At 38.5% G+C, this 14,430-nt stretch overlaps 1 protein-coding gene across 8 annotated transcripts in view; it reads right to left on the bottom strand.

Annotated features, from left to right (window-relative positions):
* diaph2 (diaphanous-related formin 2) overlaps positions 1 to 14,430 on the bottom strand; it is a 365,580-nt gene that overhangs the window by 330,162 nt on the left and 20,988 nt on the right. For 6 of the 8 annotated variants that reach the window (XM_027277427.1, XM_027277405.1, XM_027277412.1 and 3 more), the window contains exons 3-6: positions 13,892 to 13,924; positions 11,786 to 11,962; positions 6,122 to 6,226; positions 1,256 to 1,276 (exon numbers count right to left, since the gene is read on the bottom strand). In XM_027277427.1, the coding sequence (XP_027133228.1) occupies positions 1,256 to 1,276; positions 6,122 to 6,226; positions 11,786 to 11,962; positions 13,892 to 13,924 (336 nt within the window). The remainder of the gene's footprint in view (positions 1 to 1,255; positions 1,277 to 6,121; positions 6,227 to 11,785; positions 11,963 to 13,891; positions 13,925 to 14,430) is intronic. The other 2 variants (XM_027277414.1, XM_027277418.1) reach the window with 2 other exon arrangements.

The raw sequence follows: 14,430 nt of genomic DNA, 5'->3' as shown, positions 1-14,430 counted from the left end.
ATTGCTCCTGATCGAGAGCTACTCCATCCACGTCTATACAGACCAGGCCAAAAACCCACTCTTCCCACAGAAATAACCAAGCACAAAAGAACAGTTTGACAAAGAATGAGAGAATGCAATCGATATAAAATGTCTGTGTAAAACGCCTCAAAGAGCGAGGTTTGTCTGAGGGCATGAGAGCAGAGGCCAGGTCACAGAATCCTGCTTTACCTGCCTGTGTTCCTGTTAAGCTCTACAGTCCTCTTAATCCTTACGAAGCTCTCAATGGCAATGAAATACCATTTAAAGTGACAATTCAACACTTTCTAACCCAATAACAGAGCTTTTTCACTTTTTTTTCTATGAGCACTTTAAAAAAACACAGTACCCAATCCTTAAAAAAGGCAGTAGGGTGCTACATTATCAGATCTTTAGAGAGAAAATAGACAACTGTTATGTTATTGTATAGAGAAAGTAAATCAAGTATATCAACCTTTTGTGGTGAAAACAATAAACATGTATTTATAAGAAAACAGTCTTGTTCCTTAATTTCTTTTCAAGCAGAGACAGAATTCTTGACAGCAAATTCAAATTTATAGCCATGAATCCTTAACACATAAATAATATAGTCCAATATTTCTTTTCGAGGCAGAAAAAAATGTACTTGATATCATTTCATCTCAGTTAAGTGTGTATGTACGGTCTGTGTGTGAATGTGCACAAAGCCTTATTAACTGATAAACTGTATATTCTCAGTATGTGTTGTGTCTCTTAGACACGCACACAGTTAAAACCATTTAGATGCAACATGTGCAGATGATGAGTATTTGTGTAAAAGCTATCGCTCTTTGTTGGTATTACAATATTGAAACGCTAATAGGTGTTTCGCTGCAATCTATTTCAAAAGAGAAACAGCAAAAACCAACAAAAGGCCTCCTAGTTCATTTTCAGGCTCTATAATTTCAAAATCCCTCATTTGAAAGTGCTACCATTTACATGCAGGAATTGTGTTGGCAATTTATAGCCTTTCCAAATTACAGCCCATTAGCAATATCGGGACTGAAAATAAAAATCCAAGCCATAAAAATGACCTCACTTGCACAGTTTGGAACATGCTCCTCGACATCCTTCCAAAAGAAGATAGATGCGTGTGGGGTGTGAGGGCGTGAGCGTGTGTGTGTGTGTGTGTGTGTGTGATGTGTGTTTAGGGGGTGAATGAAGACAGAAACATAGAAGGAATAAGATTCAGAAGCCAAATAAATAATGGGCTACTTACCGCAACTTTGCTCCCAGTTATCTGCATGCAGCAATCAGCGGAGAAGGTTAATGTGCAAAAAGACACAAACAGCACAATCATTAGTAGGCCAGAGAACACTCTCCGTTACACGTTGAGGCATTAGCGTAACTTGTGTGACATCACAAACATTCTTCACACAATTATAGCACACACTAGATAACAAAAATGTTGAAAAGCCAACAAGGGAACTTTTATAATTATGGGCACATACTGAAGATAATGTCTGTGTTTGGCAGCTGTAATTTTCCAATTTTCCAATTGTTAATTACACGGGAAATGTGGACAAATGAAAACATCAAGACAAAAGAATTCACAAAGCAAAGGTGTGATCAATACACGGCAACAACAGCTGTGGAAGTGATGAATCAAAAGGCATGGTGAACTGTCCTTCCCTGACTAGTGTTCACAGATTCATTGCTGAGAACGAACAGTGGCTTGTGTGCACAGAGAGGCTGCAGTGTCTCCTTGGGCTGATATCAATCAGCTGCCATTAACGTTGGGCTTCAGGTGTCAACTATACGTGGCAGAGATATGTCGAGCCCATTCAGTGAGCACTGTTCTTGAAGTTTAACCTTGTTATCTGTCAATAGTGGCAGGTAGCAGTAGTGGTTTTTATTACTGCAACTGTGGGGTTTGTTTCTCAGTGGGAGGGTGTCTGTCAGCTGAGTAAATGTATGCTATACTGTGACTGTGAGTCTTTCTTTCTCTGCCACGTTTCCCCAGGAAATGTGTTTTGATTGCACAAAGTTACAGGACGTGCTGAGCTCCTTGTCTTCTCCCTCCTTTTTGCTCTCCTGTTTTCACTCCCTCCCATTCTCTCCCCCTCCTTTCATCTCCCCTAATCTCCCTTTCCATTTCTTTTATTGTCACTTTCAAACTCTCCAAGTCTGTGGCCATTTGATGCTTGATTTCCCCTTCCCGTTCTTCTCCCAAGAGTTTATGACAGCCATAAAGTCCGTCTTACACGTGCCACCACCTGATCACGCACATACCACTTTCTAATCATACGGTGTATCCACATTGCTCTCCGGTGAATGCAGCGTGTCACTGTCTAACACTGGGGGATATTTTATCGGAATACTGCAGCCTAGACTCCTTGAAATGAGTCACACTGATGCAACTCACAGCTTAGATATTTTCCACAGATGTTGATGCCTACAACACTGGATACATATTTTTGAATCTTGTTTTAGAGTGGTTTGACCAAAATAACAGACACTATCTTGAGTGTGCACAGACACAGTCAGGGAGGAGCTCGAGGGGGACAAGCACAGTTTCACTAACAATAAGTTTGTATTTTCACCTTGTTCTCAATAAAACAAGGGCAAAACTCCTTTAAGTTCAGAGCCCACTAATAATTTGAGTAGTGCTGATGTATTACTACCCAGTGAAATCTTATACTGAGCATCTATCATACTATACTAAAAATAAACTAAGAACAAGTCACTGTGCATAAGTGTATACATTTTCTTCTCAATACAAATGTAGCCATTACAACCCTTTTTTAAGATAGACATTCTAATTACATAAACACAGCAAATGTCAGGCTCCATTAAAAGAAGAAGGTGGTACGTTAATGGTCACATCAAACAAACCAATATTTGAATAAAGCTGCAAAATTAACCATGGACATTCCCCCTTACAAGACCCTGCCATCACACCCTTCCTGCATCACACAGAGACACAGCACGTTTGAAATGAAACAGAAAAATTATTCACTGTCAGGAGCAAAATCTCTGAGAAATAAGTGATTGTATTAGTGTAAAAGGAATTTTTTGGCAGTTTTAATGATGTTGGCACGCATTTATAGAAAGAAAAAAGAACAAGAAATGAGAGGTGAAAGAGAAAGGCAACTGGTTCATGCAAAGCTGATGGTCGAAGACACTCCACTGACACACTTCTACAAAAGAAGAGCTGGATTCCATTGAATCACAGTTCATATTCAAATAATCAAGGTCAATATACAATTATCCCTTGAAAAGACAGGGAGGGAATAATCTTTGACTTTCCTTTGAAAGACATATTTTACAAGAGTAAACAAAGTAACAATGAGCCTTTTCTAATATTATCAATCTTCTGAGGCTTTATAGAAATAGTCTGTGGTAAACCAACAAGCAGGAATGATGAATATACACAACAAAGTTGTACAAAGTGAAAGAAAACCTCAAGCACCTAAAGCTATTGAATTCAAGGTGCTTACATTTTTCTTTTTCTGTTAGAGAAAAAAAATAAGGTTGTTTTTTTTTTGTTGGGCACTAAAGCCCTTGCTCAATGAAGCAGGTCTGTATTGAGAGACAAAAAAGCCACACAATACGAGAGGATATTTCTTGTTCCACCAATATTTACTGATTTACACAAAAAGCTACAGCACTGCAAAGAATTTTAAGCCACTCTTCTCTTTAATAGCTGTAGAAGGAAATAGTGCTGTCCAATTCTAAACACACAAATTTGAGTATTATGTTGTCGTAGGGGAGCTGGTGACATTCATGAATGTCCCACTTGTAATTCTATAGCAACAATAAAATAAGAGTTTCAAAAAGGATGCTCTTATAAGAGTAATATCAAAAATCACTATTTTGTCAAGCGTTCTACTGGGCCCTTAAGATACCATTTAGAAAAACAAACGGGAAACGATGAATGTCTGTGAAGTGATTGCAAAGCCCCAAAACTCCAATCTCCCAAGGCAGCATACATCTTTGGTAGAAAAAAAGAGTCACATTAACAGTGAAGGCACCACAGCAAAAGGAGAAGACGCCAGTCATCCCAACGTATCCAGAATGCACCACTCCAACATTAATCACTGTTTACATTTTGCAATGCAACACACTGTCATTTAGTCCACACTGCATGCTCATCAGGCTCAACTATCTGGCTAACCCTGCAAAAGAAATTCATTTTAGTTGTGTGATTCCTAATATATAGAGGCTCATACATGCATACATGTAGTGGGGATTAAAAACTGGATTGGTTTTAATGTAAACAAATGTCATACATTGGATGTGTCTGTTGAGAATCTGTAGTGCGTGAGCACAGGATCATTGGATGGCAGTTCATAGAACATTCTCACAGGCTGAGGCTAGAATGTATCAATGTTACTCAGATTTATATCAAGATATTTTCCCTCTGAACATCGACCAAGACCTAAGAAGACCAAAGGATATAAATTTAGTTTGAGACAGAAATCAATTTTTAAAATATATTCAATTAGGTATGGTGTAAAGTTGTTAAAAGCAAGCATAAATATCTGATGATGAAAAAAAATGTAATCATTTATTTCTAAAGCAACTGAAAATGGTTCATTAAGGCTCTGGATTGGATTGCAAAATTTAGGATAGGTTATTGTTTGATTTTTTATTTAAGTAAAATATAGTTTGAGACTTGCAAAGCAGTTGTTATAGCTTGTTCCCATTATTCGTAGCAATTGCCTAATATATTTCTAAAGAGCAAAATAAATGCCCTGCTCCTGTGCTTCTCGTAGTTCTGCCAATATTTGTGTATATGGTGTCTCTCACTGCGAAGGAGCTTTGGTAGATGATATTATGATCAGAATCGTGCACACGTGCCTGAAACCATTAAGGTCAAGCTACGTCTCCCTTGTCACTTATGTATTATTAGTATTTGAAAGAGCCTGCACATGTAAAGGAGTTCTAGTGTAACTGTATGCGCACATGCATAAATCTGTGTATGCACAGCCATAGACACATCATCGCTGACATTCAACCATCCTCCTCCTTCAGTCCTATTAAATGTGATAGCAGGGTGCTGACAGACATCACATTTTGTCCTCTGTCCTTTGACTACACAGATTACGTTATTCATTTGAATAAAATATCAGTGCTCACAAAGCATAATGGGCCCTGTGAGGAATTCAATCATCTCGGATAATCATCATTATCAATAATGCCAGTTAATTACCATAACAATGAGGAAGGTAATAAATGATGATGTCAAGAGGGAGCTACCAGGTTTCGGGAAGCGATGGGCTCAGAAATCGCTTTTTTTTTTTCCTGATGCTAATGTGAATTTCACCCAAAAAGGTTAGCCATAACTTCAAAAGAGTGGTGGGTGTGAGAATTCATCTTATATTCATAGATTACATTTAGAACGCTTTGCTTTTCAATGCTGTTTTTGGACTGAGAGTGATTCTTTAATAGAATGGGACAGAGGGAGACAACATAACCCTAAATCTATATTTAACGATGAACAGCCCAAACTGTTGTTTTGCTAGGCAGTTAGAACAAAGACACAGTGTGTGGTGCAGCTGACTATAATGTGGCACATACAGTATAAGCTCAGACACTTGCTTTCTCTCACCTTTGTATTTAGTGCTTTTTGCTGTAACGTAGCTGTTGAACTAAAGAGGTTTACTAAGCCTTATTTTTATAATAGATAACCAAAGGATGAGGCAAGACACCACCACTGGGCATTAAAACCACACCTCACATGCAAGTACCAACTGGACAACCAACAATTTGCATGCAACATGACCGGACAAGCGCTGACCATCCAACTACAGTAGCATTAGGTGAGTGAGTGACTACCATTTATAACTGATAGCCTACAATTGCGGCATAATTGGAAAAAAAAACAATGAAGAAAAAAAAATCAAAATTGCAATCAAAGATGTGGGGCTCAAGCATGAAGAGTGGAGAGAGAGAGAGACAATGACAGAAGTGAGGGTGTGCAAGAACGAATGACAAAGCAAGCCATAAAGCAGAGGATCGGGTTAAACTCATTCCGGAGTCGTGTGGAGTGTCATGATACTTCATCTACTGTAATTATTCAGTGCTGTACACACTCTTCAGTCCATAAAGATAGAGTACTTAGGTTTGCACTCTCACTTACAGATTTGGCAGTGGCTGAGATGTACTGGACCACCATCTCACGTTTGGTGCTTAAGTCCTTTCCACGCAGAGGGGCTTTGCGTTCCTCATTCAGGTTCATGTCCTCCTACATACACAGAGAGTGAAGAGACATTTTATTAAATGGTACAGACTGGGTACTACACGAATGCAGCACAACAGACTTTAGAAGAATGTTGCTAAAATGTTCAAAACAAACTTATTACTTACTTAAAAGCTTATACACAAAATACTTTGGACTAAGTTTAAAAGAAAAATAATCAGGATCAATTTTATTTCCAAGGTTTTTGCAGGAATCTGAAAAAAAAATGGTATTCTGGTGCATAGCAATTAACAAAACAAAACATTATAAACATTATATAAACATTATGAATAGGAATGTAAAAAAAGAAAAGAAAAAAAAAAGAAAAAAATAGTCAATGCCAAATATTCAACACTTGGCATATACGCTATACATAAAATAGCATATATATTTGCATTCAATTCAGATCTTGGAGTAATACATACATTTTTCCATTTACATTTCTTATGTCAAAGTCACAAGGTACAGCAAAAGAAAATAACGTCATAATGTATTAATTAGTCCAGGAAACAAAAAGCAGCAAGGCTACAGCAATATAAACTGTACACCCCGACTCTGAACAAGAGAATAAAATCAAACAACACTCCTTCTATTGAGGCCAGGCAATCACATCAGATAGGCTGGATAGGCAGTATCTGCGTGTTATTGGGAGTATTATCTTTGTGCTACTTTAATTCTGCATCACAAAAGAGGTCTTTCATGTGAGAGACATCAGGGGATGGAGCGAAGGCCGGACAGAGCACTAAAAGCTAGGGAATGACATGATGATTAGAATGGAGGGGGGTGTTTATCAGAAGCACTCTCTCACAAAGAGACGGCTAGAATGAACAGAGAGAAAAAACATCCTCCTCGGGGCTTTAGGCAAGTGAACCTAAAGTTGTGAAGCCATGCTGCCCTCTGCTGGGGAGCGTAGAAGATCATGCATCCTTCAGTTACGCTGATCTAATTCGGCAGTGGTTCCCCCTCCATACAATTTAATGTAAAATTCATCTAATAAATTAAGTGTGTCACTTCTGAATAAGAACACTGTAATACAGTGGTTTGAATATCTTACCACAAGTAATCTCATTCAAGCTGTTTTGCTTCATTTGTCAGTGAAGCATCAGCAGGAATCCCATCCAGGGGCACCGTGACCTAAATTCTCCCAACTACATTTCCTCTAGTAAATACCCCCAGAGCCAAGAAACCATTAACATCCTTTTTGTGGAAAAGTTTTACTATTGGCACATTTTTTCACCCAAGGAAACAGGCAGGTTTTTTAATTAATCTTTGAACCCTGCTAATTCATCTGCTTAATTGGCATTCAATAAACGAAGCAAAATGTGGCGGGCTGAGTACGTCGTAGGAGGGGTAGGAGTGGTGTGCCTGCGGGACGCTTGTCAGGGGGCAAACTGAAGGAATGAGCCCTCCACATTTAGTTTCCAAAATGATTAATGCTCTTTTATTAATTATACCCTCACAGGCTACATGGAAAGAGTCCCAGGATATCTTCAACTATGCTGCTGGTGTAACTGAAATGATGAGATTTCAGCTTGTATCAATGACAGCGGACTCACTAAGAAATATGCTCTAGATCTTGTCGTCTCACATTGGTCTGGCAAGCTCTTTTCTAATATTAAATCAGTCACCACTTATCTTACTTATGTACAAGTGTAGGAAAACTGTTCATACTATACTCTATATGTACTGTATATACGGTGCAGTCCACGAGTAGTAAGTAGTTAGAGTCTGTACTCCATGAAACAATGGCTGAGGTTAATAAGCTGACTTTGAGCTTGAAGGGTATTGGACGCTGTTCATATCCCTATTGATTGAGCCTGACTCATAGTCAGACTCATCTCAGTCCAACTGAGCAGGTGTTTCACTCACTAAAGACCCCAAAACAAGCAATATGTGAAAATGGCTGTATTACAGGGCTGGCAGTGCATAAGCACGGAAAAAAAACAAGCAAATGTCTACAATCTGTGGATCGTAGATTTCAAGAAGTCATTAACTGCTAAGCATTTGGAAGCAAATATCAAATATGTTGACTTCATTTAAGCTTTTGATTTGACCTTTAAAGTGTGTTCAGTTTGGGATGAAATCGATGATAAGTGCTACAATACAGGTTTTTCTAACGCAGAGGTAGGGATCCTTAAATTAAAAGGAAATAAGCACTTTAACGTCATCATCATTGTTTTATTTTTAAATCTATTCTGTGTTAAGAACAGAGTCAAAACAACAAGATATACTGTATGTCACTATTTTTCTACAGGACTACCCTGTTATAAAAAATATAAGACGGTCATAAATTCCAAATTCCTGCAGCACAACGTGTCTGCAAACACAGCCTAATCCAGAGTGCCACAGGCTTCAAATCACAGAGAAGGGCAATTAATGGCTACTATCAAATATGTCTGAAGCCGAAATAGATATGAAGAGTCAACACCATGGGGAAAAGTGAATCTAAGAAAAGCAGAAGTTGTATAAAAAAAAAATGTTTTCATTCAACTGTGACAAATCGATTATTTTGTCCACTGCCCTCAAGTCTGATCCGTGTGTGCAAGGGCACACACAGTGACTCTCCTGTGGGCTGGTTTTAATGTCCTGGTGCAGAGTGTAACTGCTGAGGGATCACACAGAAGCTTATTACTTAGTAGTGTTCATCCTGACAATGGCGCATAGCGAGGCACATGACATCACAAACTAGCCACAGCAGCACTGCACTGTGAAATTCTTCTTTCACCGGTCCTCTGTGTCTGTGAGCAACCTCAATACCGTACGCTACTCTTGCCAATGAGAGGACATCCTGAAGAATGGCAACAGAGACAAACTGGCACTGAAATCAATTCAATCAATACTCAGTGAGGATGTCATGCTGACAGACAAGTAAAAAAAAGTCATTTGGGTAAAAATACCATAACTGCTAATGTCCACATCAGCACCAATGACTGTAAGTGCCAATATGAGGCAACTATTGACACAAAGTCGCACCATCAGGGACATATTTGCCTTGATGGAGACGACAAGTTCATGGATTTGACCTCACCAGATATCGCACCTCGGCTTTCCTTTAATGATCCTTTTAAAGACAATAAAAAAGCTGATGGGATGGTGCAACGTAAAGGTTTCACAGCTTACTGATGAATTCTGATGAAAACAGTTCACACATGTGCTACTGTGTTCCCAGGCTGAACCTCTTGGATAAGTCTGCCACTGCAACACAGCTGCCTCCTTAGTGAGATGCAAATGCCGGACATTTCATCAGCGGATTTACTGCTGTGCATTTTGATGAGGGGCTCTGAATTCCAGCTGTGGACATCTTGGAAAATCCAAAAACAAGACACACACACACACACACCGCAAAAAAAACATTCATGCTTTTTCACTTTCCCTGTAGCTTTATGAATATACTTCTGCTTTCGATGGTTAGCTTCAAAAATACAGAAAGGGTTTATTTGGCTTTCCTTCCCACTGACTGAGTGTTTCTTCCTATATTTCTCACATCCCTTTGATGACCTTTCAGTAATAGGCGATGTGCTATTAAGCTTTGAGATACACAGTGCAATGCGCAAACCACTTTCCAGAGAAAAAATATTTTCACTTTCTCCCCATTAATGCACAGCAGGTGGTCTCAATAATATGGCATGTGTCATCCATTCATTTGAAGCGGGCTAGACATCTTAGGCTGTAGCATGTAGCACCATGAAAACAATCAGTGACAGAATGGGTGTAAAGACAACAACTATAATGTATGTGTGTATGACATAAAAGAGAGATGAAGATGAAAAAGGCAGAGAAGCTACTGGCATCAAAAGAAACTACCCACTGCTGCCATTTCGGTGTTTGCTACATCCCAGCAGAAAGGTTTACATGAGTGCACGATCTATGAGAGCAAATAGTGTTGACTTCAAAAGTACATAAGTAAATAACCCTTTTCTTTTGATTTCATTACTGTAATTACACTTTTGAACCCAAAGTGTCAAGGCCTGTCAAATGTCAGAGCAGCAAACATGCCTTCTGTGTCGTCTGTCAGTGAACAAATTGAAGCCTGGGTTTAATGTCACGCCGCTGTGAGCACAAACATAGTAATTGAGAGGTGAACTGAGTGACAGGGATGAGCACCCAGGCAAAAAAACACTGAGCAGTAGCCTGATGAAAACCAGGAGCACTGGTCGCATTTCTTTGGCCCTGGCAATAAAGACCATTGTATGAGAGAGAAGGAAAGGCAGTCACCGTGCTACGCACACACACACACACTCAGAGACATTATCCACAATAGTACACACAACCTATGCAATGAAGCCAGAGTAATTCAGCTCCCTACTTCAAAGAGATGGGCTGAAAGCTTTTTGTTAGATTTCAATCCTGCAGTACATAAGGCCAAAAATGCATTTCAATGGAGAAAATCACAAGTGTGACAGAGCTTTGACCCCACAGATGAGTGTGAAGTGAATTTCAAAGTTTGGTGTTCTCCTGACAGTGGCCTAAGGAACACGCAGGTGGAGCCCTGCTTCACTAAAACTTAAAGTCTGCATGTAAAAATGTAAAAATCTACCTTGAATAAATGAAATATATACTAGATGCTGTATTTATGTTAATTGTTTGTAGCATTGTGCGTGCTTAAAAAAAAATGAACCTTTGTGCCACAAATTTTTTTTTTTCTTTTTTTTTTACTTTTTGGAACTCTAGTCAGGATCAGTCATCATGGAAGAAGTCCTCTGTGACTCCATCAGAGTGCACTGTTTTGTGACACCATGGGAGCTCTGTACACTGCTTTCTGAATCCGAATCAGTTGTGTGTGCCACTTCTCAAGTATTAATTCGAGGGGGCTTTAACACACACAATATTTAATCAACCTCTGCAGTTACATAACAGTGGTTTTCAATCCGGTACTAATTTTTTAAAGGTCATAATTAAAGGCTGAAAGAAAATCACAATTTTCAACACTATCTCACATCTACATATAAAGGTCATCACAGCTGTATCTACAGAAGCTCTGTTTGCAGATGCTGACATGCACACTACGATAAGTGTGCCTTGAATTATTTATTATTTATGAGTATTAAGATGTAAACATAACATGGTTTTAGATCTGAGTTTGTGGTAGACTCAAATTTAACTGATTTGGTCACGAGAACTATAAACCACGAAATCTTGAGAATTTTATCAAGACTAGATTATATAGTAAAACGATGTTGCATAAAACTAGGAGGTCATTTCATTATCATTCTCTTTTTTTTTTTTTTTTTTTTACATGCCTGGCAAAGCTTTGTTCACTAACCAAAAAAAAAATCTCATCAGCAGTAAAAGGATGCATGGAGATCTGTGGGTGGTAATATATACCGTTATAAAATGCTTTTCAAACTTAACTTTATGCTTTGTCAGACTCCTCTCACTAGCATTCACAACAGCAGCTCCATTTCTCGACTTATGTGCTTCTTTGCACAGATTTATGAATCAATTTAAGCTTCATAATAGAACGCTGATTATTTATTATTCTGTGACAGCTGTAATAAAGCTGTTGTGGACTGCTACAGATAACCCAATGCAGGGAAAATACAACAAGAGAAACACAAAGCTCACCATCATCTTCTCAAAGAGGTCAATGATCTCCTTTTCTGAGAGGTTCATGGAGCGGTCGTCAAAAAGGGGCTGAGGAATAGGCAGCTCAGCCTGGGTAGAGAGGGGATCTGTTGGATGCTGTATAAGGGGCTTCTCCTTCTTCCCCCCTGTTTTCCTGAAACTGGTGATACGATCGCGCTGAAAGAAAACAGAATGTTTGAGATATTAAAATATTACACAGAAAAACAATCCTGTTTAGACTATGTCAAGTGTAAAGCTCAGTGTTTTTGAATAATGCTGATTTGCCCTGAAAGAAAAACAGATTTTTTTAGAGAGTAAAAACTGTCTATAACCTCAGTTTCATGTTCCTGCACATCAAAGAGTTATTCTGTTTTGTGCTTTCAGAAAACACTGCTCACCACAATTTACAGCAAACACATTTTTGTAACACTTATTATTTCTGCTAAGAATAAGAAAAAAAGAATAGGAAATAAAATGCTGGAATTTAAAGCTGCTGGTTTTGCTTCAGATCATCCAGAATCTTTGGAAGTTCTCTGGATGAAAAGCACTGCTGCGCTCACATCTTTTGGCTGAAAGTCTGTTGCACATTTGACCAGACCCAACATGTGACCACACCAAACTCTAGTGAAGCTTTATAAAATATTACAATTTAAGGTGCTGTACTGCGTAGGATGTGGATAAAGCAAAGACCAACCACTAAGTGACAGTGCAAACATGTTATTAAGCCTATGTGTGGTTATTTTATAATAGGACAAAGACAACTATAGTCATGTAGGCGTCACCTTCAGGCCATCAGAAAACTAAATTCTGAGAACGACGAAAATGTTGTGTTCACTCTTAGGTGAGCATTGTCTTCATCTTTGTTAGTATTTTACCAGAAGGTGGTGGTAGAGGACCCGTCCATGTGGTAAGCCACTTTTTAGATCTTGGAGTGGATCTTTGGTGGAAATGTGGGTCACCCAAAAATTGGTGTTGGACTAACAAAATGGACCAACAGCAATCGCCATCTCTAGAACCTTGCTATGAGGCTAAAAACAATAATAAGCAAAACTACAGAATATTTATAGTAAATTGTGTTTTTATCATCAATTTAAAAGTTGCGTTCATTATTCATGTTTAATATTCAAAGCAAATAAAGATAAAGTTTTCAACATACTTTACTGTTTGTAAAGAAAACATGGATGTATAATAGGACCTGGATACAGCGCTGCCGCTCAGCCTTGCCTATAACACATGCATGGTGATAGAAACTGATTCTACTTACCGTCATACCCATAGAATTACCTGGCAGGTGTTCATGATATTAGAATAGTTTTAGTAAACAATAACAATCTGAGCTTGCTGTGATAACATCTGTGAGATTCAGTTCAGTTCCTTCGCTGTATTCCTCAGTCGATGCTATTTTCATGAATGCAGTATGAATGCAGAAAAGTTTAGTATAAAAGAACAAAAACTACATGAACCGCATGCACCTAGTCAATGTTAGTCACTTTTAGTAAGACAGGGCAGGGCATGCTGGATGAATGAACATGTATAAATGAAACAGAGAGACAAACATGATGTCACGGACAGAAGTTTGCTGAAATATTACAGGATGGATCAAACATACTGACAAAAAAAGATCATTCCTAAAATTGATGTAATACTGCATGAGCTTGTAAGTGTCAAAGTGACGCTATTTGTTAACTAAGGGTATTAAAAAAGCCCCAGGCATCTAATCGGAAGTGCTACTGATAATTGCACGCTAAATGATCTATGAGCTTCTTGCAAAAGCCTAGATGCTGCGGGCTAAAATTAGTCCGTGGTAATAAATAATAGCACCGTGACAAATCACTTTTTATTTACATAGCATTATAGAAGGCTACCACTACAAGTTAGTGAGAATGATTTTAGCTCAGTCTTTGTGTTGTCGCTGCATTATAACACAACATGTAGCCTGATCTTATTTTCATGTTCTGTTTGGTTAATGTGTTCATTCAATTTAATTGCTTCTGGCACATTTGATCCATCCACATATTTCAGTTTCAAGGTCCCATGCAGCTGTGACAAAAGATGAGATATTGTCAAACAAAACTAGTCACACCAAAATTAAACCAAGCACCTTACCATGTCATCAGCCAATGTTTTTATGTGTATGTTCTGTTGAAGGGAGGGCACAGTGTGAAAAACAGGATTCAACAGAAAATGACAATACCGCAAAGTGCACAGTATGTATCCCATCTGAAGCGATCACATGTACAGTGTCCTCTGGATACTGTCTCATTTTCCTCTCACAATCCAAATTTTAGTTTTCAGTTGATGCACTTGTGTACATCAGAGAAGGCATACGGGATTAGAACAACAGCTAGCACCGGACTATTCTTGTCCGTTTTTATTTCCAATGAGGATGTGAGCGTATCATGGATACTGTACATGTGTAGGATGTGACAATACTTGATGATACCAAATAATAGGGTTTTAATGTATGTAGATTTAAGTGTGTGTTCAAGAGTCAACATCCCAAGCACACACACTTTTAGACACATACCAAATAAACACATAAAATAAGACGTACCGTTATAATCCCACAGCCACAGATATAATGAGCACACTTGTTCAGGACACCCACCAAAAACATGCAAGTTAGTGTGGCTTGGTTTAAAGCT

Source organism: Larimichthys crocea, chromosome I (assembly GCF_000972845.2).
Source record: "Larimichthys crocea isolate SSNF chromosome I, L_crocea_2.0, whole genome shotgun sequence".
Taxonomy (NCBI): Eukaryota; Metazoa; Chordata; class Actinopteri; family Sciaenidae; genus Larimichthys; species Larimichthys crocea.
Note: the sequence above shows the minus strand (reverse complement) of the source record. Positions and strands in the feature narration are given on the sequence as shown.